Source organism: Macaca fascicularis, chromosome 12, assembly GCF_037993035.2.
Source record: "Macaca fascicularis isolate 582-1 chromosome 12, T2T-MFA8v1.1".
NCBI classification, from domain to species: Eukaryota; Metazoa; Chordata; class Mammalia; order Primates; family Cercopithecidae; genus Macaca; species Macaca fascicularis.
This window is the reverse complement of record NC_088386.1, coordinates 114,116,763-114,143,614: the sequence shown is the minus strand read 5'-3', so window position 1 is coordinate 114,143,614 and position 26,852 is coordinate 114,116,763. Positions and strand designations below refer to the sequence as shown.

General features: G+C 43.3%; 1 protein-coding gene across 3 annotated transcripts in view; it reads right to left on the bottom strand.

Moving 5' to 3' along the window:
• Nucleotides 1-25,692, bottom strand: part of ARPC2 (actin related protein 2/3 complex subunit 2) — a 36,795-nt gene extending 11,103 nt beyond the window's left edge. Inside the window, exons 1-7 of one of the 3 annotated variants that reach the window (XM_074010085.1) lie at nucleotides 25,627-25,692; nucleotides 25,326-25,407; nucleotides 16,897-16,931; nucleotides 14,017-14,129; nucleotides 6,177-8,558; nucleotides 4,065-4,251; nucleotides 3,430-3,523 (exon numbers count right to left, since the gene is read on the bottom strand). In XM_074010085.1, the coding sequence (XP_073866186.1) occupies nucleotides 3,430-3,523; nucleotides 4,065-4,177 (207 nt within the window). In that variant the 5' untranslated portion in view covers nucleotides 4,178-4,251; nucleotides 6,177-8,558; nucleotides 14,017-14,129; ... (1 more) ...; nucleotides 25,326-25,407; nucleotides 25,627-25,692. The remainder of the gene's footprint in view (nucleotides 1-3,429; nucleotides 3,524-4,064; nucleotides 4,252-6,176; nucleotides 8,559-14,016; nucleotides 14,130-16,896; nucleotides 16,932-25,325; nucleotides 25,408-25,626) is intronic. The other 2 variants (XM_005574250.4, XM_074010086.1) reach the window with 2 other exon arrangements.
• Nucleotides 25,693-26,852: the final 1,160 nt, after the last annotated feature.

The following is a 26,852-nucleotide window of genomic DNA, read 5'->3' as shown; positions in this document are numbered from 1 at the left end:
AACCAAGGTCCAATGACAAATGGGAGAAAATATTTCAACTCTTAATCACAGATGAAAGGGTACTCTCCCTAGTATATAAAGAAATTGAGAAGCTCAATAACCCCACAGAACAATGGGTAAAGGCATAAAGAGACACTTCATAAGAAAATCAAATGGTCTACGATGTAAGAAAAGATGTTCTGACCTCATTCATAAGTGAACAGAGACAAAACTTTCAACCTATCAGATCAGGAGAAACCCAAAAGCTGACAACATACTCTGGGAAAACAGACACTTCTATCCATCACTGGTGGATGATAAAATGCTACTACTCTGATGGAGAAGAGTTTGGCAATATCTACCAAAATTACTGAACTTGGACTTAGTGTTCCCAGTTCAGGAAAATATCCTACAGACACAACCACACATGCAAACAGGCAGAAACGGCCCTTAAAATAACGTCTTTACAACTGCCTAAGAGGCAGATGCTTGTGTCTTTGTCCCTGAACATACAGAAACCGGTGGTTTCCACTTAACTCTTCCTGGTTATTTAGTACTAACTTGGCTTTAAAATCTTATAATATGAAAAGAATTCTAGTTCACCATAAGCTAATCTCCAAAAGCATGATTACTGGTCCTACTGCTTTTCATGGAATAAGCGTTGAAATGATGGCTTCTATCAGACATTCTCCAGTACTCAGCTGATCAACGCCCATACCACTAACAGTAAGACATCCATGAGAGTGGAGGAATAAACTTCCTGTCTTTTTCTGAGAGGGGAAAAGCATCCCTCAGAGTCTGCTTGCCAAATGACAAAAGCAAGACTTGAATTCTGATCAGGCTGGATGTGCATGCTGGAAGGGAAAGGCCACAAAGGCTGGCAACTAGTAGACTAGTGACCATGAGGAGCTTCAAACAGTGTTCCCAGGGTACAACTTTCTGTGCCAGGTGACCCTCATTCTTTTTCCTAGAAATTTACAATTCCAGGCCTAGGAAAAAGTTCTATTTATTTTTTTGGAAAATCCAGCAAAAGTCCAGTTTTTGATGGTCATTTCCAACAAATTCCCTCAGCCTCTGCATTTGGAAAGGGTGGCAGGGCAGATGACTTCCTGAGTCTAGCACTGCACAAGGCCAGTTACTATCTAGAGATCCTGTTAGTGCCAAAATGCAGAAGAGGCTTTGTCTTCCCTTTTAGGTAAGTGACCTACCACAGGTACCCTGAAGGAGGCATTTAAATTCATATGCCAAAAAATAATACACAAAATTCTCCTAAGGAACAAATCTCCAGTACACTCTCCAAGATAAGATCTGTTTCAAGTATAGAAATAAGTTGTTTCCTGGAATAAAATGGAGTAAGATTGGTAAAAAACCAGCCAAATCTAAATACATACTTCAGAGCTTTAAAAGTTAGTTTGTGACTCTGGATTTAGCCCAATTTCTGAGGTACCGCATTTAATTCTCCTGTCAATTTTGCATAAAAACACATGAAATGCCTATCTAGAGGCTTATTTTAGGACCCAAGAGATATGTGTATGTTTTTATATTTTTTCATCAAGTTCAGCACTAGCAAATGCTGAAGTGTCAATATTTCAATTTTTCTGTATAAGGACTCCCAAACTAGAATTTCTGATTAATTAGCCAAAACACAAAAGCCACTAGGGATGGAGCAATTGAGAATATCACTTTTGAAGATTTCCCTAGCCACTTAGAAGGCTACGCAAGGTATCTTTACTGTTTAAGCACAGTTGCCTTTCTATTTGGCAAAAGAGATTCTGCTTCAGAATTTAAAAATCTTTACCACCCTGCCAAGGAACAGAATGAAGGTAGTAACGTTTTAAAAAAATTTTACCATTGTACTCGATTTTGAATGCTGAGCCATCTCAGAAGAAACCAGCCTGAATGTCACTTGACTAATGAACTCTCATGTCCATCCTAGAGCCAGCAACTAACTGGCCAGCAGATTGGTACACAATGACCTGAATACAACTACACCAAAAATCCAATTACAAAATGCCCTGCTAACTCTCATGACTTTTTTTTTGGAGATGGAGTTTCGCTCTTTTTCCCCAGGCTGGAGTGCAATGGCACGATCTTGGCTCACTGCAACCTCTGCTTCCTGGGTTCAAGTGATTCTCCTGCCTCAGCCTTCCAAGTAGCTGGGATTACAGGTGCCTGCCACCATGCCTGGCTAATTTTTTGTACTTTTTTAGTAGAGATGGGGTTTCACTATGTTGGCCAGGATGATCTCGATCTCTTGACCTCATGATCTGCCCACCTTGGCCTCCCACAGTGCTGGGATTACAGGCGTGAGCCACCGCGCCTGGCCTCTCATGACTCTTCTTAAGATGAACTTCCTGCGAGGGAAGTACTATATGTTGACCCATCATCCAAACTCAGGCTCAGTCTGTCAGTTCAACAACTCTACCTGTTCGTACATTATCTACTACCAAAGAATTGGCTACAGAGCCCATTCTGAAAAGACCTTAGGACCAAACCAAAAGCAGAACTTACTAGAAATCTGAGGAAACACAAGAGGTTAGGGTTAGGAAACCTGACAAAGTTTTAGGTCAAAGACCCCACAGTAGGAAGGATACATAATATTCATTCATAGTTAGTATGTTTAATTCTCAACTCACCCTTTAGTTTTGTCCTGCAAAACTAGAACCACTGAGAAAAAAAAGATTAGGCTGGGCAAAAGGGCTCATGCCTGTAATCCCAGCACTTTGGGAGGCTGAGGCGGGCGGATCACGAGGTCAGGAGATCGACACCATCCTGGCCAACATGGTGAAACCCCATCTCTACTAAAAGTACAAAAATTAGCTGGGTGTGGTGGTGGGCGCCTGTAATCCCAGCTACTTGGGAGGCTGAAGCAGGAGAATCGCTTGAACCCGGGAAGCGGAGGTTGCAGTAAGCTGAAATCATGCCACTGCACTCCAGCCTGGTAACAGAGCAAGACTCCATCTCAAAACAACAACAACAGCAACAAAAAATATTCACTGAGTTTTGTGGGAGTTGTCTATTAAATCTTCAACAAATTCTAAAGTCAAGGCTGGGCGCGGTGGCTCACACCTGTAATCCCAGCACTTTGGGAGACTGAGATGGGCATCACCTGAGGTTGGCAGTTGGAGACCAGCCTGACCAACATGGAGAAACCCCGTCTCTACTAAAAATACAAAATTAGGCGGGCGTGGTGGCACATGCTTATAATCCCAGCTACTCGGCAGGTTGAGGCAGGAGAATTGCTTGAACCCGGGAGGCGGAGGTTGCAGTGAGCCGAGATTGCGCCATTGTACTCCAGCCTGGGCAACAAGAGCGAAACTCTGTCTCAGGAAAAAAAAAAATCCTAACATCAATAGAGCTGCTAGATCTCTTTCCTATGCTCATGGTATGTTTGGGTGCAAAGGTGTAAGTCGCCATGCATGGTTTTCCCCCAAGATGTCTGCTCCATACCTGCATGAACACCTTTCCAATGACCACATCGTCGTCATCCTTAAACACTGTGCTGAAGACTACTGTGACTCTGTCCTTTTTAGACTCAACATACCTGAGGGGAACAAAACCCATGAGGATAAGTACAGAATCAGAATGGGGTTTTGTCAATAACTTGATCTACAAGTGCATCAGAAGGCTAAAGTCACAAATCTCTTAAATCATAATATAAAGGTGTGCCAAATGAAACGATATTTATGGTCAACAAAGTCAGTGCACAAAATGAATGCCCTAAGAGAGGCAGCAGATGGAAATTATCAGAAGTAGATTTTATTGACTTGTAAATATAACATGGAACCGATGGTCACCTTGCCTGCTGATTATCCAGGTTATACTCTTAAACATGACTCAGAACAGTGGTGCCTCAAAAGAAAGCACTGGATTCTCTTTCCACCTTCTGTCAGCTCTCAGTATCTGGAGAGTAGGAGGAGTGGCTGATTTTTGCCCTATCATCTACTTCCTGGCTTAAGAAATTTTATGAGAAAAACATTTTCACACAATACAGCTTAAGGTCTGACCAAGCCATATTTCTTTCAGTAAGTGCCATGGTGGTGTGACAGTCATATCCAGGCTTCAGGACTAAATTCTGTACTCACATGGTCTCATCATCTCTATAATGGATAACTGCCCTGTTCTCTCCTTCCTTGCCCTCTTCTTGGAATTGGAAGTATTTTTCAAAGACAGAGGCAAAACAATTTCGCTTCAACATGCCAGCTTGATGCACAATGGAATCCTTGGATGCCGGAAGATTTTCAAGGTCGTATAGCAAAGAGACATTGTATCCTGGAGGGAGGAAAAAAAACAAAAAACAACCCAGCAGCTACATTAAAAAAAAAAAAAAAAAAGCAGCATACTATCTCTTAACAAGTGAACAGAGACTAGAGGCAATTAAAAAAATTTTTTTTCAGGTTCTATTGACATTTTACTTTGTCTCATTATCTGTACTTTTAACCTCGGTAGAATATAGTCTATTTTCATCTACCTCACAGGGAAAAATGAGGTGAAATAAAATCTTTTTATAAGATTCTTGTAAATATATATAATTAATGTTAATCAAAAATTTGAATCAGTATCAAAGATGACTAATTACAAATATGTAATGAGAGAAAGTCAGAACCTGGGAACTCTGATTGGAAATGTACTCTTCCAGACACAGTTGTAAAGGAGTCACATATCTTTCTCTGATAGTTTAATGTGCCAAGTATCAATATGGCCAGCAGATGGGTAGCTTTGTGATAATAAGACAGACCCTTCTACATGCCACTGCAAACTATGAGGAGGCAGGGTAGAAAAACCAACTATCTGTTCATGTATACGCCTCTTCAATAGCTTTTATTGGTATACATTGTAAAATTTTCAGTATTTTTTATAACATTTTACTTCATTTGATCTCCATAACCATGCTTTGAAGTCTGCAGGCTAGATAAGGTTACTGTTTTACAGAGGAAAAAGGAGATTCAAAGAAATGACATGAATTGCCAAATACAGCATGACACATAAATGTAGGGCCTCTATTTTGAGTTGAACAGAACTGGGTCCAAATCCTGGCCTTGTCATCTTGTAACCTTAAAAAAACTTCTGGGTGTGGTGGCTCATGCCTGTAATCCCAGCACTTTGGGAGGCTGAGGTGGGCAGATCACCTGAGGTCAGGAATTTGAGACCATCCTGGCCAACATGGCGAAACCCTGTCTCTACTGAAAACAAAAAACTAGCCAGGTGTGGTGGTGGGCACCTGTAATCCTAGCTACTCGGGAGGCTGAGGCAGGAGAATCGCTTGAACCCACAAGGTGGAGATTGCAGTGAGCTGAGATGGCGCCACTGCACAAGAGAGTGAGACTCCGTCTCCAGAAAAAAAAAAAAAATCGCCTGTCAATTCCCTCGTTGGTTAAAAAAAGCGGGGGAGGTAGGGTGGCCTGGGCACAGTGGCTCACACCTGTATTCCCAGCACTCTAGGAGGCCAAGGTGGGCGGATCACCTGAGGTCAGGAGTTTGAGACCAGCCTGACCAATATGGCAAAACCCCGTCTCTACTAAAAATACAAAATTAGCTGGGTGCAGTGGTGCATGCCTGTGGTCCCAGGTACTCTGGAGGCTGAGGCAGGAGAATTGCTTGAACCTGGGAGGTGGAGGTTGTTGTAATGAGCTGAGATCATGACACTGCACTCCAGCCTGGGAGACTAGTGAAATTCTGTCTCAAAAAACAAAACAAACAAACAAACAAACAAACAAACAAACAAACAGGAGGGGGGGAGGGAGGGGTGTGGAGATAGGGGAGACTGTTGTGAGCATTAAAAGAATGTACAGTACTTAAAGTGTGTGGAACATGACAGGTCATCAATTTGGGTGCAGAATACGGACTGAAACCGTTGGGTGACCTGCCTCTTTACAGCATGTCCACTATGAATTCCCAGAAGCCGGGCTGGAACACTTGATTATAGAATCAAATGATTAATAAGTGTCAAAAAGGTTTAGAGATGTTTTTGCAAGAATATTTGTATATATCACTGAGGATCATTTTATATTCTAGGCAACTGACGGGAATAACTTCACCAGAACTGTACGGATTTCACACTTCTAAGTATCTGAAACCTCATTACTATTTCATTTTTTCCCAAAAGCATTCTTGAGATCTTTTTTTTTTTTTTTTTTTGAGACAGAGTTTTGCTCTTGTTGCCCAGGCTGGAGTGCAATGGCCTGATTTCTGCTCACCACAATATCCACCTCCCAGGTTCAAGCGATTCTCCCGCCTCAGCCTCCTGAGTAGCTGGGATTACAGGCACGCGCCACCACGCCTGGCTAATTTTGTATTTTTAGTAGAGATGGGGTTTCTCCATGTTGGTCAGGCTGGTCTCAAACTCCTGAATGCAGGTGATCCGCCTGCCCCGGCCTCCGGCAGTGCTGGGATTACAGGTGTGAGCCACGGTGACCGGCTGAGCTCTGTATTTTTTGTTGAACATAGGCTATTTGGGAGGATGGGCTAAATCTTTGCAACAGATAATACTTAGCACAATTTTGGCACTCCAGTATTAAATAATATCAATCATCATTCCATTTTGGGTACTTGAAAAGCAGATAAGCACACAGATTACAAGGTTAGATTAAAAAAGAAAATACTTGGAACTGAGGTTTGTTAGTTTTAGGAAGCCAAACAAAAGCAAATAAAACTATAGCTAAGGTAAAGTCTGTCTTTAAGTAAGGCTTCTAACATGATGAACAGAATATACTGAGGATGAAGGGAAGTAAAAATCTAGTATGACTTGCTGAGTTTTCCAAACGTGCCTAAAAAAACCCATTAAAAAAGAGGAGGGGAGACTCTACTTTTTTTTTTTTTTTTTTTTTTTTTTTTTTTTTTTTGAGACTGAATCTTGCTCTGTCGCCTAGGCTGGAGGGCAGTGGCGTAATCTCGGCTCACAGCAACCTCTGCCTCCTTGGTTCAAGCGATTCTCGTGCCTCAGCCATCCGACTACCTGGGATTACAGGTGGCTGCCACCATGCCTGACTAATTTCTGTATTTTTGTCGAGACAGGGGTCTCATTTTGTTGCCCAGGCTGGTCCTGAATGCCTGGGCTCAAGCAATTCACCCACCTTGGCCTCCGGAAGTGCTGGGATTAAAGGTGTGAGCCACTGTACTTGGTTGAGACACTACTTTCACACACTTTTACATTTTACACTTGTATGAAGATAGGGTCTGCAATCTGGCAATGTCTATGATTTAGTGGGAGGTAGGAGGAGCCCCAGGCACGGAAACATAAACTTTCCATGTCAGGATATTGGCTGTGACAAGCATGCCCAAGACTTTGGACACGATTTTTCTGTTCTAGATCTGTTTGTTTCTTTCTTTAATACCTTGATTCTGCCAAGAGCCTACAGTGTTATCTTGGCTTTTATTTCTGTGACACATTCATCCCGCCAATTTGGAGATTTAAAAAAAAAAAAAAAAAAGGTGCTGGGTATGGTGGCTCATGCCTGTAATCCCAACTCTCTGGGGGGCGGAGGCTGAGGTGGGTGGATTGCTTGAGGCTAGGAGTTTCAGACCTCCTTACTCTGTTTTGGCAGTCTGCACAGCAGACAGTGAGACCCTGTTTCTACAAAATAATAAAAAAATTAGTTAGGTATGGTGGCATGTGCCTGTAGTTTCCAGCTACTGGAGAGGCTAAAGCAGGAGGATTGCTTGAGCACAAGATTTGGAGGAGGCTGCAGTGAGCTGTAACTGTACCACTGCATTCCAGCCTGGGCAACAGAATGAGACTGTCTGAAAAAATAGGTGAGGTGATGAAAAAAGCTAGCACAAGTAACTGCTGTTAAGAGTGACAGAAAACTTCCTTTTTAGAAGACTTTTCTAATCAAGGTACCAGAGTTGTAATAGTTGAATAAAAAATATTATGTTCCAATGGTCTTACTACCTGGTTCTCACTTTGGGGTCCCGCTAAATGCCTCAGAATTTGAGACATGCCACTGAATCACAGGGTAAAAAGGCTGTTCAGTTTTTCCACTTTAAACCACCTTTAAAGCAGTATAACATAGCTGTTCTATTCAAGGATGACACGGTACCTTTCAATTCCTCTGGCCATGAATGCTGAGACCACCTGTTAGAAGACTGGATTAAGAAAGGGTCTGATTTTTATTACTTGAAATCACAATAGTGTGGTGAATATTCCTCTTCCTTCTCCAAATATGTAGTGTGCAGAAAAAGGTTACTAAGGGCTGAGGGTGGGAATCAATGTTTGCTCATCCTTTTCAAAGGCATTTTAATCACCATGAACAAACAAATGTGGCCCTCTGGCTGAAAGATTACGAGTCATGTGGCCCCATCAAGTAAATGTTAAAAATGCCATACATCAATTTTGTACCCCTACTGTGTTTCATACTGGACAAAGCAAAGCCTCTTAAAAGCTATTTTTATGGAGGGAGTTGAATTAGGAATGGGCTCATGAAGAAATATTTGTAATAATATTTAAATGAAATCCTTTGGGTAAGAAAAGCATAATATAAAAAGGACACCTCTCTTCCCATGCCATTCCATAATTGCTCACACGACTACATACCTGATTCTGGATTTACCAAGAAACTCCCGTACACCCTCTTTAATAACTAGAAAATAAAAACAAAACAAAACCAAATATGTTAATCCAAAGGCCACGATAATTTCATTATTTTTAAAGTATTGTACTTGTCAAGCTCTTCCTAAGTTGGCATCCTTCCTAACTTTCATTTGGTGGATGGGAAAGTAGAGACAGAGGGGAAGTGGATTTAGTCACCAACAAGTCACAGAACTGAGAGGAGAATCTCTTTTTGTCCAGGCTGGAGTGCAATGGCGCGATCTCAGCTCACCACAGTCTCCGCCTCCCACGTTCAAGTGATTCTCCTGCCTCAACCTCCCAAGTAGCTGGAATTATAGGCATGCACCACCACGCCCGGCTAATTTTTTTTTTGTATTTTTAGTTGAGATGGGGTTTCTTCATGTTGGTCAGGCTGGTCTTGAACTCCTGACCTCAGATGATCCACCCACCTCATTCTCCCAAAGTGCTGGGATTACAGGAATGAGCCACTGCGCCCGGCTGAGAATCTTTAATCAAAGTTCATCCTTCACTTTTTTAGGACTTGACTACACCCTTAATATGTTCTCTGTTCCCCAGCTCCTACATTGTACTTAATCACGTTTGGTTTTCAAGAGAGCAAAAGGAGGCCAAATGTCAAGTGAGAGAACAGATTGTTAGTTATCAACCTAAGCACAGGCTGAGCCACTAACTCAGGCGAATGAAGAGAAAAAACCAGGACTCTTGGGAACTGATCTGTTTGTCTGCTGATCTTGTATGCGTTAAAATTACTCAGTACATAGACAGCTTTTAAGGCAAAGGACAGTGAATGAAATCTTAGCTAGTTATTAATACTGGTGTCCAGAAGGCTGTACACTCTACATGTCTTCTCCCCCAAACCAGAACCTACTGCTGGCTACTTTCCAGGTTTTTGAATCAAATGACAAGAACAATAAAAAACCCCCAAAAACCAAGAACCCCTTTTATACCTTCTGCTATGGTTTGAACGTCCTTTCGAAAACTCATGTTAAAATTTATGTTTTTTTTTTTTTTGAGACACAGTCTTACTCTGTTGTCCAGGCTAGAGTGCAGTGGTACAATCTCAGCTTGCTGCAATCTCTACCTCCTGGGTTCAAGTGATTCTCCTGCCTTAGCCTCCCAAGTAGCTGGGACTACAGGCGTGCACCACCGTGCCTGGCTAATTTTTCCACGCCCGGCCAAAATTTATGATGATGATTCTTTTTTGGAAGCAGGGTCTCACTCTGTAGTCCAGGCTACAATGCATTGATACAATAGCTCACTGCAGCCTTGAACTTCTGGGCTCAAGTGACCTTTCTACCTTGGACTCCCCAGGTATTGGGATTACAGGAGTGAACCACCATGCCTGGCCACATGTTGAAATTTAATTGCCACTGTGACGGTAATTAGGTGATTAGGCCATGAGGGCTCTGCCCTCATGAATGGATTAATGTTGTTACAGGGGAAGTTGGTTTGTTATCACAAGAAGGGTTGTTAAAAAAGTGAGTCTGGGCCGGGTGTGGTGGCTCACACCTGTAATCCCAGCACTTTGGGAGGCTGAGGTGGGAGGATCACAAGGTCAGGAGATTGAGACCATCCTGGCTAACACAGTGAAACCCCGTGTCTACCAAAAATACAAAAACAAAAAAAATTAGCCGGGCATGGTGGCGGGTGCCTGTAGTCCCAGCTATTCAGGAGGCTGAGGTGGGAGAATGTGTGAACCCGGGAGGTGGAGTTTGCAATGAGGCGAGATAGCACCACTGTACTCCAGCTTGGGTATGCTCCAGCCTGGGAGACAGAGCGAGATTCTGTCTCCAAAGGGGAAAAAAAAAAAAGTGAGTCTGGCTCTCTCTTGCCCTTCTGCTTTTGCTATAGGATGATGGGAAAGGGCACGAAGGCCCTTGCCAGATGCTGGTGCCATGCTCTTGGACCTCCCAGTCCCCAGAACGTGAGTCAAATAAACATATTTTCTTCATAAATTATTCAGTCTGTGGTATTGTTATAGCAACAAAAAACAGACTGAGACTCCCTATTTTTTTCTCTGTCACTGTGACTGCTTCACCTGGTGGAAACTGCTTCCAGAATGATGTGGCTTAAGAAATAAACATTTTATTTTACTTCAATTTAGTTTTTTTGAGACCGAGTCTCACTCTGTCGCCCACGTGGAAGTGCAGTGGCGCAATCTCGGCTCACTGCAACCTCCACCTCCTGGGTTCAAGCAGTTCTTCTGCCCCAGCGTCCCTAGTAGCTGGGATTACAGGCATCCGCCACCACACTCAGCTAATTTTTATATTTTTTAGTAGAGATGGGGTTTCACCATGTTGCCCAGGCTGGTCTCAAACTCCTGACCTCAAGCAACCCACCTGTCTTGGCCTTCCAAAGTGCTGGGATTATAGGCGTGAGCCACTGTGCCCCGCCTACTGATTTATTTATATACAAAGACAGAGTCCACTACGTTGCCCAGGCTGGGCTTGAACTCTTGGCCTCAAGTGATGCTCCTGCCTCGGCCTCCAAAAGTGCTGAGATTACAGGCATGAGGCTCCGTGCCTGGCTGAACAATAATTTCTTAATATTCCACATATTTATTTAACCATTTTCCTATAGCTGGAAGAAACTTTCAATGGGCAAGATTACTTTTTTTTATACAAGGGCAAAAGATAAATAATGCCACATGTAGTTCCTATTTGGTGAACACACAGCCACCGTGAGGTATCTCTTTTACTGAAGAGGAACTGAGAGGAGGGGCTCAAGGTCACAAGAGTTTGTTGGTAGCAGAGAGACTTGACCTTCAGGCGTCTGATATACCACTTCTTTTAAAAAAGTAACATGCATATCCCAAGAATTTGAAACTGCATGCTACCTCTGAGCTACAATTCTGTGTTGCACATACTATTGGTATTTTGAGGAAGGGGAAATCAGATGTGGCAGGGATTTAGTTTAAATCCCTAAGCCCCTAAGATTTAGTTTAATTTCAAGCTTACTAAGTTAATATTCTGAGATCTAAGAGGTACTGAGAGCCAAATTTATATCACGTTCAACTGCTTTGCTCCCTCCCCTTGGTAAAACGAGCCAACACTTCCTTGTTACTTCACTTGCACTTTTAACCATGATTCACTTTTCAGTTTGTACCCCCTCTCCCAATATGACAGCAGGAGATGGGTGGAGGCAACCTATCACTCATCACCATTACCTTCCCACTTCAGCAGCAGAGGCATTCTGCCTTTAAAAATGGCCTGTGACAAAGTAATAAGCTTCCTGTGGTTATCATGGGTTGGTCACTGTTTAACCAACCCAGGGAGCCATTTACTGTGCACTCTGCTCCAACAATATGAATGTTACTTACTCCACCCACTTGAGTGGGTGGGGTTGGTTCTTTGACCCTTGTGGTGGCTAGAAGAATAGCAATGTGTTCTGGAGCTCCATTGTAAGAAAAGCACAGAATGGAAAGGAGATATAAGAAATCTAGCTTAACTCTTTCTTTTCAGGATTATTATTATTGCATTTAGATCTTTTCCCTTTTTTGAGATGGAATCTCACTATGTTGTCCAGGCTGGACTTGAGCTCCTGGGCTCCAGCGATCCTCCCCACTTGAACCCCCAAGTAGTTGGCACTACAAGTGCATGCCACTGCGCAGGCTCCTAGTGAAGACTGTCTAGGGGAGAATGATTACACAATTTAAAAAACGTCTGTTCAAATACTGTGACACTTCTTATCAGGTAGTTATAGCTAATTCAAAGCAGGGCTGCAGCTGGACGTGGTGGCTCACATCTATAATACCAGCACTTTGGGAGGCCCAGGAAGGAGGATTGCTTGAGCCCAGGAGTTCGAGACTAGCCTGGGCAACATAGTGAAACCTCCTGTCTATAAAACAAAACAAAACAAAAAATAAGCCAGGTGTGGTGGCACGTGCCTGTAGTCCCAGCCACTCAAGAGGCTGAGGTGAGAGGACTGCTTGAGCCTGTGAAGTTGAGGGTGCAGTAGCTGTGATTGTGCCACTGCACTCCAGCCTAGGTGACAGAGCAAGACCTTGTTTAAAAAAAAAAAAAAAAAAAAAAAAGGGCTGGGCACAGTGGCTCACACTTGCAATCTTAGCACTTTGGGAGGTCGAGGTGGGCAGATCACCTGATGTCAGTAGTTCGAGAATAGTCTGGCCAACGTGGTGAAACCCCATCTCTATGAAAAACACAAAAAAATTAGCCAGGTGTAGTGGTGCTTGCCTGTAATCCCAGCTGCTCAAGAGGCTGAGGCAGATGAATGCTTGAATCCAGGAGGCAGAGGCTGCAGTGAGCCGAGACAGCACTACTGCAGTCCAGCCTGGGCAACAGAGGGAGACTCAATCTCAAAAAAAAAAAAAAAAAAAAAAAAAGGCAGGGCTGCTTTAATAGCCATTTGTTTTCTTTCGCTCTTTATCTGGTAAAGAAGTGTCAGCCACTATCTTTTACAAAACAATTCTTCAAAAGCTTTATAAAAGCACTAGATCTTTCTGAAGCTTTTCTTTTTCCAGTAAAGTAACCAGGATTCCAAATTCTCTAAATGTTTCTTCTTTCTTTGAACTTATGAGAAAATCAATTGCATTTGAATAACTAAGGGAAGTAACTGATCGCTCTTGGTATTAAGTAAGACCAACTTCAGTTTTTATGCTAAAAAATTAAACAAGCTTTTGACCATATTCCTTTACAAATCATCTTTTATTATATAAATTTTAAATAATTTAAAAGCTACTACTTTTCAAAAAGAAAACAGGTACGATTATATCTTCATTTAACAGATTAAGGAGAACCTAGTTTGTTAAAACTAAGAAATTTGAAAACTGATTCAGGAACTGAGTCATATTTCCTGCTTTGAAACCCAACCACAACGTGCACAAACTGGTGTAATAGCATTTTCTTTCTTCCATAAATGGCTCTCCCCAGAGCAAATACAGTTCAACAGGAACCAAACCTGCTACTTAACTATTTAAAGAAGCCAGTGAACAAGGCATGGCCACCGAAGTTTCATAATGTCTGGACGTCCTTTCTTATTTCCCCTATGGCAGTTATAAAGAAGAGATATTTAAAGAGGGTAGCTTTAAAGAGCTTTAATTAAAAATTTCAAAAGACAGCTATTTGTGCCTAAGCTTCCAGAATGAGAACCTGAGACAATAAAATTTAAACAAGCTAGAAATTATCTATTTGCCTTGATAATATTACAAAAACAGAACAGAACCTAATTCTTGCAACAGCTATTTTTGTCCTGATCAAGGAAAAGTATTCTTTGCTATGTTTTTGGAGAACTAAAGTTGTTTTCGTTTCCATTGTTTTAAAGCAAGCAAGAAAGAGTCAAAACCTTTTCTAGACACACACTTAATTCATTATAGTAATCAAGTCAAGAGCCCCTAGTTAGGTGAGCAAGTAGTCATGCGGGGGTGATTTAGTGCCATGGATCTTCCATGAATGGCAAACTGCCAATAAAAGGTGAGGAAACAAGAGTCCTACGGAAAATGATGTGGACCTTACCTCATCAGCACCATGTGCCTGAAGTTCCTTGTAGAATTTCAAAGAAATACTGACCATCACTTTTGTTTTGTCTCCATTAGGATTTGAAATATGATAGAGGACCCCATCAAAATCTGTGAGGAAAGCAAATAAGATCGTATAACAATTTGGAAATGGGAAATAATCTCTCCAAGCGCCTACCTTGCTGTAGGCCACAAGGAAGACCTGTTACAAGGAGGCATATAAGTAAAACGGAATTTATTTTAAATCCATGTGACAAATCAGCAGAAACACTGGGATAGAATTGCTGAGTACTCATCTCTTTGCCCTTTCTTAAAATTACAAAGCTATTCTTTCCTTAATCACAGCTTGGTGCTGAAATAATTGGATTTTACATGTATACAATCAGAACGAACAGTATAATGAACTCCCATCTCCACCATGAGGCTTCAACTTTTTTTTTTTTTTTTTTTTGAGACAGAGTCTTACTCTGTTACCCAGGCTGGAGTGCAACGGCATGATCTCAGCTCACTGCAACCTCTGCCTCCCGGGTTCAAGAGATTCTCCTGCCTCAGCCTCCCGAGTAGCTGGGACTACAGCATGTGCTACCACACCCGGCTAATTTTTGTATTTTTAGTGCAGACAGGGTTCCACTATGTTGGCCAGGCTGGTCTTGAACTCCTGACCTCATGATCTGCCCACCTTGGCCGCCCAAAGTGCTGGGATTACAGGCGTGAACCACCTCGCCCGGCCTCAACAATTATTAACACATGGGTAATTATTGTTTCATTTAGACATCCTCCTTCCCATTGATTTATTTTGAAGCAAATCCCAGACACGACACATAATTTCATCCATAAATACTTCAGAATGTATCTTTGGAAGATACAGAAGACTGTTAAAAAACATAACCATGATACAAGTGTCATGCCTAAATTTTTAAAAACAATTTCTTAATATCAAATATTCAGTCAAGGCCGGGCACGGTGGCTCAAGCCTGTTAACCTAGCACTTTGGGAGGCTGAGGTGGGTGGATCACTGGAGGTCAGGAGTTCAAAACCATCCTGGCCAACATGGTGGAACTGTCTCTACTAAAAATACAAAAAATTAGCTTGGCGTGGTGGCACACGCCTGTAATCCCAGCTACTTGGGAGGCTGAGACAGGAGAATCACTTGAACCCAGGGGTAGAGGTTGCAGTGCGCTGAGATTGCGCCATTGCACTCAAGTCTGGGGGACACAGCAAGATGCAGTGTGGGAAAAAAAAAAAAATTAGCTGGCTGTGGTGGTAGGAATCTGTAGTCCCAGCCACTTGAGAGGCAGAGGCAGGAGAATCGCTTGAACTCGGGAGGTGGAGGCTGCAGTGAGCAGATTATGAGCGCCACTGCACTCCAGCCTGGGTGACAGAGTGAGACTCATTCTCAAAAAAACAAAAACAAAACAAATATTCAGTCAAGTATTTAAATATTCTCTATTGTCTCAAAAAAGTTTAAACATTGTCTTATTTGAATTCAGATGCAAACAATATCCACATGTTGTATTTGGTTATCTTTTGAGCTGCTTCTAATCTCTAGGACTCCCCTCTTTTTCGGTTCTATCTTTCTGCAGTACGCAGGAGTGACTCAGCCTGTGTAATTCCTGAAACTAGGAATAGGTTCCTGAAACTAGAATTAGGTGCTGAGTGCCATCACTTTAGAGAGCTATCACGAGAATCATGAAAGGATATCTGGCAATGCTAGTTAGTACAAGGGTAAAGGGATGGTGCCTGGCCTTCAAGTAACAGCACTTGAGAGCTGCAAAAGTCTTCCAAGATCATCTTGTCAAGGACTCTCGTTTTAGAAAGGGTGGTTGTATTCCTCTGAGTTCATTCACGTAACAAGTAAATTGTACCAACACCTAATCCTTTATAGGGAACAGAAAGCAGCAACCTCTCTCTCTGACTTGATGAACACGTCTCTAGCTGTTCACGTTTCCCTACTACTCTAGTGCTAGGCAAACTAAGACTGACGGCTACTTGGATAATGTAATATTTCCAAATTAAAAAAAAAATTAAAAAAAACCCTTAGTTTGTACCACAAAATTAAATCCAAACTTCTAATTTATCAGCAGGTAGCTTTATATTGTCAGTCATCAATGGACTAAATACATGAAATAGTGATCTATTATAAAGAGCTCAAAAAGACCTGAAGAGGGACAGTATCCAAAATGTCAAAGCTTTTTTTTTTTGAGATGGAGTCTTGCTCTGTCGCCCAGGGTCAAGTGCAGTGGCGCGATGTCTGCTCACAGCAAGCTCCGCCTCCTGGGTTCATACCATTCTCCTGCCTCAGCCTCCGAGTAGCTGGGACTACAGGCACCCGCCACCATGCCCAGCTAATTTTTTTTTCTATTTTTAGTAGAGACAGGGTTTCATCGTTTTAGCCAGGATGGTCTCGATCTCCTGACCTCATGATCCGCCTGCCTCGGCCTCCCAAAGTGCTGGGATTACACGCATGAGCCACTGCGCCCAATCCATGTCACGGCTTATTTTAGGTACAATTTTCTTTTCTTGTCTTTTTTTTTTTTTTTGAGACAGAGTCTCACTCTATCGCCCAGGCTGGAGTGCAGTGGTACGATCTCAGCTCACTGCAACCCCTGCCTCCCAGGTTCAAGTGATTCTCCTGCCTCAGCCTTCCGAGCAGCTGGGATTACAGGTGCCCACCACTATGCCCAGCTTATTTTTTCATTTTTAGTAAAGGGGGTTTCACCATGTTTGCCAGGCTGTTCTTGAACTCTTGACCTCAGGTGATCCACCTGCCTCGGCCTCCCAAAGTGCTGGGACTACAGGCATGAGCCACTGCAACCAGCCTATTTCCTATTTTTCATATTGTACTTTCTCTTCAGAGGGCTGAGATAAAGATGCTTACCTGCAAATGTTACTTCTACTGCTTCCGGTTTGTTTCTGTAAACAACAAAAAAGGCCCTCAGTTAAGATGACTGTATTGCTGCTTACCTTCAAGGGGAACTGGAAAGGCGCCTGAGCTTCACTTAAGATCAGACCATTCTGTATAAGTTTTAGGTTACTGCCAATCAGAGTACACAATTCATTTTCTCATGGACCTGAACCTTTGGACTTGCTTTAAGTAGAAGACAAAAAAGGAAGGTCAGCTATAGCTTTTGTTTTTCACCTGCTGTTAAATCTCCTGCCTTGGTTGGTGCTCACTTTCAATTGTGATTTTCCTAAGAGCATGCTATATACCTGTTTGTACATGTGTACCACAAATGCCATCTCTTGGTCAATGCCTTCCCCACAGGACAGTGGTATTAGGAGTAATACGTTCAGCAGGAAAATGGCTAAGTATAATGTAGAATGGTTTTAATATGCTTAAAGTGAAAGGATGATTTCGGGCCATAAACAAAACGGCAAGTTCTATTCCACTTCAAAACTCCTCTGTAAGCCTTCCTACTCATCTTTCTTTCTTCCTTTACATCACCAAAGTGCTTACCACTCACCTTCACGAAACCCTCTTTAGTTCTACCCTGGTTTTGTCTTGCCTTTTAAATTCCAGCTCTGAACTTAAAATAGACAGTGTAACACAAAATAGCACTATGAAATCACTAAGGAGAATAGTCAGGACATCTGCTTTACAATTTCAGCTTTCTCATCACGCTCATGTTTTAGGACAAATACCCTTACACCTTTGCATCCTGCCCTATCATCTATAAAATGGGGGAATACAAATGATCCTATCTACCTCATGAAACTACTACATATAACACAAGAACAGACCTGAAGTCCAAAGTAGGAAGCAAATGAAGACTATTGCCTTATCAGCTAGCTACCTGTAACTCAATGATTCCACTTTGTTTTAGGGGCTAGCAAACAAGATGCACACATTTTCACATTTATTTTTGTCTAACTTGCTCAAGACCTCTTAATCAAGTACGTATCTTTTCTGTGATCTCTGCTCTATCACCTGTGAAAGAAACCAAGACTAAGTTGATCTGCAGGGCTGCTGGAAATAATGGAATATATAACATGGTTTATGAGTGTTAAAAAATTGATACAGAAGACAGACAACACCTTTCAAGGAAACTGGCTTCTATGAAGCACGCTAGCCCTGCTGAAAATCAACCTATATGAATCATACAAAGCTTCACCCTGCTTCTTCAAAGCCCTCTGTATGTGACTTAGGAAAAGCATGTTGGGTATCTCTAAGAATTGAAGAATCAAGTGGGTTTATGGATAAGCAGTGAGTTCAGAACAGAAGGAAAGACTACATGAAAATTTAAATTGCTTCTGAGCCTTCATTTTGAAACTGTAGCCAGGAAACAAAGGCAATGAGTTCAATACCATTCCTCATCTTTAGAAAACAAGAGCAAAGAACAAAAATATGGAAATGTTAATCATGGCCCAACTGAATCAAGTACTAAAAGGATGGCCAATGGGAGGAAGCATACTTTCCTGGGGAAGGCTGGCTGTGCTGAAGAGTCAGGGAGTTTACAAAAGCCCATTATTCCATCACTTGGTAGGCTTTTTTTTAACCTTTAGGTTTTAATTCAGCCAAAGATGGGCTGAGTTCCTCACTCTCCTACTTTTATCAAAAGACCTGAGAAAAATAAACTATAAATAAATAACCTTTGGGTTCCAAGTCATAAATACTTTGAGTCTGTAATTTCAAATTTCTCTAGGCATAAAGTACCCTGAGCACAGATCCTTGTGGGAAAAGTTGCTACGATCGATCTTAAGTGGTTTGCTGTCTGACTTAGCAATACTTGTCAAATCACTGCCATTAATATTTTAGTTTACTATTTATGGCTAGAAGAGAGAAAAAGGCTGCTGAGGAGAGCATTAGGCCAAAGGAGACTTCATGAGAAGTCTTCCGGGAATTAAGAGGTCCGAGAACTCAGTGCCTTAACGAGGAGTTCGCTGAATGTGAAGTATACCATCACAAGATTGCTTCTCAATTCCAAGACCTTGCGTTTGTTATTTTACTTCCACGGTTTAAAATTACAAAGGAGCAGGAGTGAGACCGGCCCTGGGAAAGTGTTCCACTAAACAGGGCCCCAAAATTAATAGTTACATTATTTACTGTTCTACCAGCTGCTAAAATTTCAGATACTGGGGGTGAGAAAAAGCAAGTTATTTAGAATTCAGAATTTATTGGCTATGTGACCATACGCAATGCTCCTCAAATGTTACTGGGCCTCAGGTTCCTCTTCTACAAAATGGGGACAAAACAACTACCTCCCAGGTTGGTGTGAGGGCTGAGATGATATATGTACAGTAGTACAGCAGTCTCCCCTTATCTGTGGGGAATATGTTCCAAGACACCCAGTGAATAAATAAAACTGTGGATAGCACTGAACTCTAGCAAAGAACACCAAGGTCACTTTTTTTACTTAAATAAATCACTTTATGGGTTCTCTTTCGCATATTCAAATTGCCAGCATTATTACTCCTGCACTTTGGAGCCATTATTAAGTAAAATAAGGGTAACTTGAACACAAGCACTACAATGCTGTGACAGTCATTCTGATAACCTAGACAGCTATTAAGTGACTAACAGAGGGTAGTGTACACACTGTAGATATGCTAGAAAAAAGATGATTCATGTCCCGGGCGGGCCAGTGCAAGATTTCATTATGCTACTCAGAATGGTGCACAATTTAAAATTTATGGATTGTTTATTTCTGGGATTTTTCCATCTAATATTTTCAGACCATGGTTCACTGAAGGTAACTGAAACTGCAGAAAGCAAAACCACAGATAAGGGTGGACTACTGTACAGCAAAGTTTCTCAAACAGTGTCTCGTAAGTTACCAATATGCTGAGATAATGATGCCCATATCCCTTAGGGCAGGCAGCAGGTGGCAGGATCTCTGAGAGGCTAGACCATTTACCCAAACGTGCCATACAAATATGATCATGTTCTGTGTGTGCCATATGATAAACAAGGTCAAGAATCACAGTGAAGGATGCCTGCATGGTGCTTAATATGTAGTAGTTACTTACTCAATGTCTACCCCCACCCTCTATCCTTAAGAGCCCTAGTTTTCTCAATTGTAAATGAGATCCACTATGTGTCACACAGGGACACTTTGAAATGAAATGAAGCCATGTTAAGGCAGATAGCACAGTGCCTCGTTCACAGAAGGTAATCAATAAATTAGTTACCTTCTAATTTAGGTAATTAGGTGGAGTTACCTTCCAATTTAGAAGTCCTAGGTGGAGTCAGAGATCAGACTCTGAAGCTGTGGTAGGGAGAGGTTTTAGGATTGCAGAAATTCCCTGAATCAGGAATTGGTTAGCAGTACAAGAACAAATAGAACTGCTATAAGTGTCAGACTGCTGTAATGTCTGGAATCCTAGAACAAGCTGGCTGAGTAAGTCCTCAGTTACTGACTGGACAACCCAAGACACTAAAACATAATCAATTCATTCAGATAGGTTTTAAGAGCTATTCTCAAAATCCTTTGGAAAAAATTTTCTTCTATCTTTTCTGTAAGGAAGCTTCTAGAATGTCAATAATCAATCCAGAAAGGGCTCCTGGCAACTGCATTATCTCATCTTCTTTTCTCACTAACAACTTTGGGCTTTTTACTACTGAATGCACCCTAGGATCCAGTTCCCCATTTTTTTTTTCTTTTTGAGATGGGGTCTTGCTCTGTCACCCAGGCTGGAGTGCAGTGGTGCCATCTTGGCTCACTGCAACCTCCGCCTCCTGGGTTCAAGTGATTCTCCAGCCTCAGCTTCCCAAGTAGCTGGGATTACAGGCGCGTGCCACCACACCTGGCTAATTTTTGTATTTTTAGTAGAGGTGGGGTTTCGCCATGTTGGCTGGAACTCCTGACCTCAAGTGATCCACCCTCCTTGGCCTCCCAAAGTGCTGGGATTACAGGTGTGAGCCAGGGTGCCTGGCTCCAATTTCCCATTTGGGCATTTATGTCTCTCTCCTACTTATCCCTTCTTATGTCCTGAATTAGAGGAATTATTGAATTCTGCTCGCTATAAAGGTTTCTGAGCATTCTACTTTAAATCTTCTATAAGGCTCCCATCATTCTTTTTGAGCAAAGCCTACAAAAATAGATCATATTAGGTAAGAGGAGGTCCTATTCTCTGCTAAGCCATATCTCAAAATATGGAGAACAAAGAGACCTAAAAGCTGATTTACTCAATGTCAGAAAAATGCCAGCTCCTAAAGAAACAGGAATCATTCTATCTGGCTTCATTCACTTCTTCAACAAACCAATTTACTGAGCTGACTATATATATAATGAGGATGCTGGGGAAACAAAGATGATTAAAGTGATACACCCAACCCTTAAGGAGTTATCAGTTTGGTCCAGCACAGCTCTGGGACTTCATGACCAAAGTGGTCCCAAGTAGGCCACAGGACAGGCGGCAGTGTGTAATTAACTACAGTGACCTGTAAAAAGACCAACCAGGTCTTCTTATCGAGTTGGACACAACATTCCATTTCTTCTAAATGCTTAAACAATGTCCTAATTCCAAATCACTCCAAACCAGCCTGTCTCTCTGAGGACATATGCAATATATTTGGGAATGAGAACAGAGTATCAGCAAGATTTAATTTATTCCTTTTTCAAATTTCTCTTCCCACCATCCTCACCCACCCCAACTGGCACTGCTTGCTTACTGAGTTTCACTCCCCCTCACGGAACCACAGCTCCCCACAATATGTACTGGCTGTGGCAAGGAGCCAGCACACACTTAAATCCAATAGCAATTTGCATCTGACAGAATTTCCTCAATTTTGGACTCCAGACTCCAGATAAGTTGACAGGCCTAGCTTCTCAGTATGAAACGGTTCTTGGTATGTACACTAACGAAAGAATTAAATTAATTTGCCTGATTACTTTTGCTTTGAGGGTCTGGGTAAGAATTCCCAAATGAAAAAGCAATGCTGTTAAGACCTGTGCATGAGGTTATTTGCAGTGTTGGGCATAGCTTTTAAGTCAGTCACGTTCTCTTAGTCTGCAGGCTGCTGGGAAGACAATTTACCAATAATTATTATTTTGTGACAACATATGGGTTGTTTCAATAAGCCACTTCCCAGAAGTGCGGTAGGAAAAAATTAAAAAGCAATCTGTTTGGAATGATCCTTAGGCTTTGCTGAACTGCCTCCAAATTAAAAGGTTATCATGACCAAATGTACTCTTAAACAGTTTAGATGACAGCACTGCTTTACCCAGAAGAAAGGTGATACTTTTAGTAGGAGGCCACTGGTGAGAAGATCCAGCAGGATGATCTGAGAGGAATCATTAAAACAAAACAAAACAAAACACTTCAAAAGAAAAATTAATGTAACTATATTCTGAAGTATATGCCACAGAACTATTTTTAAGACCATCTCATGCTTTCATTTTCAGAAGCTGGAACAGTGCTAATAGAACTTTTTGCAATAATGGATATGTTCCATGTCTGTGCTAAATACAACAGCTACTAGCCACATGTGGCAAATGAACACTAAAAATGTGGCTAGTGTGACTGAGGAACTCAATTTTACTTCACCTTTTTATTTAAATTTCGCTGGTCACTTGTATGGCTATCCTATTGGACATCACAGAGATGGAAGATGCACTCTGGAAAAGGCTGCTCTGAACTGTAATTTCCCCAACTGGTTTATTCTGAGAAGTGCAAAAAGTAGGGTGGAGCTGACCTCTCCTAGCAGGTTCCCACACCAGCAAAGCCTTTCAAATCTCCGGGGTTTCTCCTCCAAATTACTCCCATTCTTTAATCTCTTTCTCTGATCTCCACCCCAACACCTTTCACCCTTTAGCACCTCCCTAACTTGGCTAATAGGCTCTCAGAAAGGCCCCTTTTTTCTGTTGCTGCCTGGGCTGAGCACTGGTAGAATCCCATACATGTTTATGATAACCACACTGGGCAAACTTTGCTGAAGTTCTGGAATAGGCATGCACCTTGCTTTACCTTACTGGGATGCCTGGTAATTTCCGCTTGCTTCATTCGGGCTTCTGCTGGGTGATATATCTGTAATCCCAGGAGAGCCCTGCCTACTAGGCAGGATATTGTGGTCTTTTAAAAGACTTTCAAAGTTTCAAATTCTCAGCAGAATGTTCTGAGCTGCCTTATTGAAAACCAAATCTCAAAGAGGGAGATGGGCCAGAATGAAAGCCTAAATTTATACACACACACACCCGTACATGTGCACAAGCACACACAGCAGTGCACCCCCATACAAGTTCCCTACAATGCAAATCTTTGTAAAAAATGAGGACAGGCGCGGTGCTGTAATCCCAGCACTTCGGGAGGCCGAGGTGGGCAGGTCACCTGAGGCCAGGAGTTTGAAACCAGCCTGGCCAACATGGTGAAACTCCATCTCTACTAAAAATACAAAAATTAGCTGGGTGTGGTGGCGCGTGCTTATAATCCCAGCTACTTGGGAGGCTGAGACATAAGAATCACTTGAGCCTGGGAGGGCGAGGTTGCAGTGAGCAGAGATCGCGCCACTGCATTCCAGCCAGTGAGTCTGTCTCGGGGGGAAAAAAAAAATGTCCTGCAAGTCCTAACGTTTTTCTTCCAGACTTGAGGGCCTATTTAATCCCTCCGAAATGGTTAGCTGCTTCTTTTAAGAATAACTTTTTAAAAGAAGAAGAAAGAACTGAAGTTCCGAATAATGGGCCATATTTTGGAATCACAAGTCATTAATACACAAATAGACGAGAATGTACTCCTATGTTAAAAGACATGCCTCTTCTTGCAAATACACAGCCATTTATCTTGTAGATCAGTTTATAACCGCCCAGGTCTCATTCTTTGCTAGTCTGGACCTGAGAATGCATTAAGATCAGTTATGAAAATGCAGAAGTTAATTCAACTTCCTCCTATGTGCTACACTGCTCAGAAAAAAGTATACAGCAATCACCCAAAATAAGACTCTGGGCTGATTCATTTGAATATCTAAAATGCAAAGAAACTGGTAAGAGAGGCTAAGACAAGAAAGCAGCAAGTCAGCCTAAAATATAAGCAACTGCAGCCCCTGGCAGGAAACAGTACTGCTCACTACACATATTACTTCAAGGAAAGTAGTGCTTTGTTTTACAGATAAAATCTGTTGCCTTATAAAGGAGACAGGACATACTATATATTCAATTTAAATGGTAGTTAATACTTTTTAATGCCTCCAAGCCACAAGTACATTATGACCACTTAAAAATTCCCCTCTACCAATCTTTTCCCATCTGTGGATCTCCAAGTAGTTTCCTATTACTAGCTCCCAGTTCACCAGAAACAGTCTGCTCTTATTTCCTCAACTGTGAAACCCAGATGTGAAGCCCCATGCTTATAGATAGGGAAATGAGGCAAGGGGATTGGCCATAGGCCACCAAAAATTAGAACCCAAAACGCTTAGCTCATGTTTTAAATATATTAGAAAAGCAAAGCAGCTTTGGAGGAGGAGGTTGTCTTCTACTGATTCTTGTGTTTGGCAGAGAAGGCTGCCTTGGAAATACGACCTAAGCCCATCTTTTAAAAAGTCCAACTGTAAAGAGAGGTTATCTAAGAACTTTATAGATTCTGGAGGCTTTGAAGTGTGTAACTGGGCCAAGGCTACCACGGAAGAAATCACAGACCAAGGGTCTTGATGTAAGAATTTACAAGATAACCAGATAAAGGCTAGTGGGCGAGGAGAGAGCATTAGAACCTCAAAGGAGAGATAAGGAACGGGTGTGGAGCAAGGGACAATTAGCTTTGCTTGAAAACTATGTAACAAAATGGCCCAGTGTCTCTCACAGAAGGGTTCGGGAAAGGGAAACCAGAGATCGCGTTTTTCCGGCTCTAAGACTGGGTTGGCTTTCAGTCTTCTCTTCTGCTCCTTTTAGAGCAGACGGCAGCGGGGAACGAGAATGCTGGTGGCGACGTGGGCCTGCATCTCCTTTCCTCCTCCAGTCCTGGGAATTCCTGAAAACTCCTTCCAACCCAATTCCAAACAGGCTCTCTCTGGGTTCAGAACAATGCCAGGGAATTTCACGCAGGGAAGGGGTCCCCTTCTCGCCCTAGCGGGCAGGGGGCTCCTCCGGCGCGAGTTCCGGCCCCAGCGTCCCCACGTCCCACAGGTCTCCTGCCCTTTGGCACGCACAGCCCTCACCACTCGCTGCTTCCGCATCCCTCCTCTGAGCCTCTCCCCACGCATCTCTGCCCCTCGCCCGGCCGCGCCCAATCGCCTCCCACCTCTACCCCGCTGGGGCAGCCCCTACACCCTGCCAGGCACCCCATTTCTCTCCTCCAGGTCTGGGGGACTGGACGACACTGGGGATTAGCTGGGGTCAACTCTGCCTCCCCCGCCACCCCTGGCCCCGGGCGCGCGCTCACCCGGCGGCCGCGTTCTCGAACTTGAGCGCGAGCGTCTCCTCGATGATGCGGTTGTTCACCTCCAGCAGGATCATGGCGGCGGCTGCCCCGAGCAGGGGAAGGAGAAACAAGGGCCGGTGAGGGTGGGTAAGGTAGGGAAGGACGGAGGAAGCGGCCCTGCTGCCCCCTGAAGGGACCTGGGTGGGGTAGGAGGTTAGGGGAGAAGGGGAGAGGGGCCGGGATGGAGGGAAGGGTAAGACGCACGCGCTGGCCCACGCACGCAGACTGTGGAGACACCCACCCACCCAACCAACCAACCGACCTGGCCCCCAAAGCCTGAACCCGCCTGCCGAGCCGCCGCCGCCGCCGCCACTGCCGCTTCACCGACAAGTCCAGTCCCCGCCCAGCCCCCGGCTCTAGCCGGCCACTTCCGCTCTCACACCCACTTCCGCTCGCCGCCTGGACGCGCGGCCCCGCGGCGCCATTTCCGCTTCAACCCCTCGTGAACGCGAGCGCAGGCGCGCCGGAGGAAACGGAGACTGCGCTTGCGTATGTCTGATGCCGCCACCCCACCCTCTACTTTCTCACAGACCCCCTTACGTCTACAGCCTACCAGTGCGTCCCCCGCGGAGCTGTCATTCCCCGAGGCTTGCCTGACTGTCCAGGTTCTCACTCCCGCTTGTCCCAGAGATCCAACTCCGTTCTTCCGGTCTTGTCATTTCAGAGACCTCGCAAGAAGCTCGCCCTTGTAGTCTCCCAGCGGGCTTCTTTGCTCCCAGCTTGTTTGCTGGGCGTGCCTCTTTTTCTTTCCAGGTATAGCTGTCCAGCGACACCATCAGACATTCATTTCTCCAACAAACATTTTCATGGGCTCTTGCTCTATACTGGGGATGTAGTGGTAAATGAAATAGATGAGGCCCTGCCCTCGTGGAACTTATAGTCTGGTAGAGGAAACAGACAATAAAATTCTCAATTGTGTAAGGAGGTAGAGATGCATGGGGAGAGGATCAGAGTAGGGATGCGGAAGCAGCGAGTGGTCAGGAGTGTACGTACCAAAAGGCAGGAGACCTGTGGGACGTGGGAGTAGCTGGGGCCGGAACTTGCGCCGGAGGAACCCCCTTGCCCGCTGGGGCGAGAAGAGGACACTTTCCTTGCGTGAAATTCCCTGTATTGTTAAAAGGACAATTAAGGAAAGGAATGAGAGGTCACCTGGGTGAATAGGCAACTTAGATGGGCCTCCCTGTGTTTCTGTCATGCCTCCAATTCTACGTCCAGGTGTCCAGAACGCATTTTTTTCTGCTTTTGAAACCTTCCAGTACCTCTGGCAGAGATACACCCTCCTTGTTACCTGAGTGCGGAATCTTAACTCCTCTTTGTGCTACATCCGCACCATCTGCCTTAGTGCCTTGTTTTGTGTTTTCCCTCCTCCGGGGAGAATGTAATAAACTTAGCTGAGTCCCTTCCACATACAAGGAAATAATTTATTTTCTGTTACGTGTTTGGGGTGGGGATAAAAAAATGAACAAGAAACTAGCTCCTATCATTAAG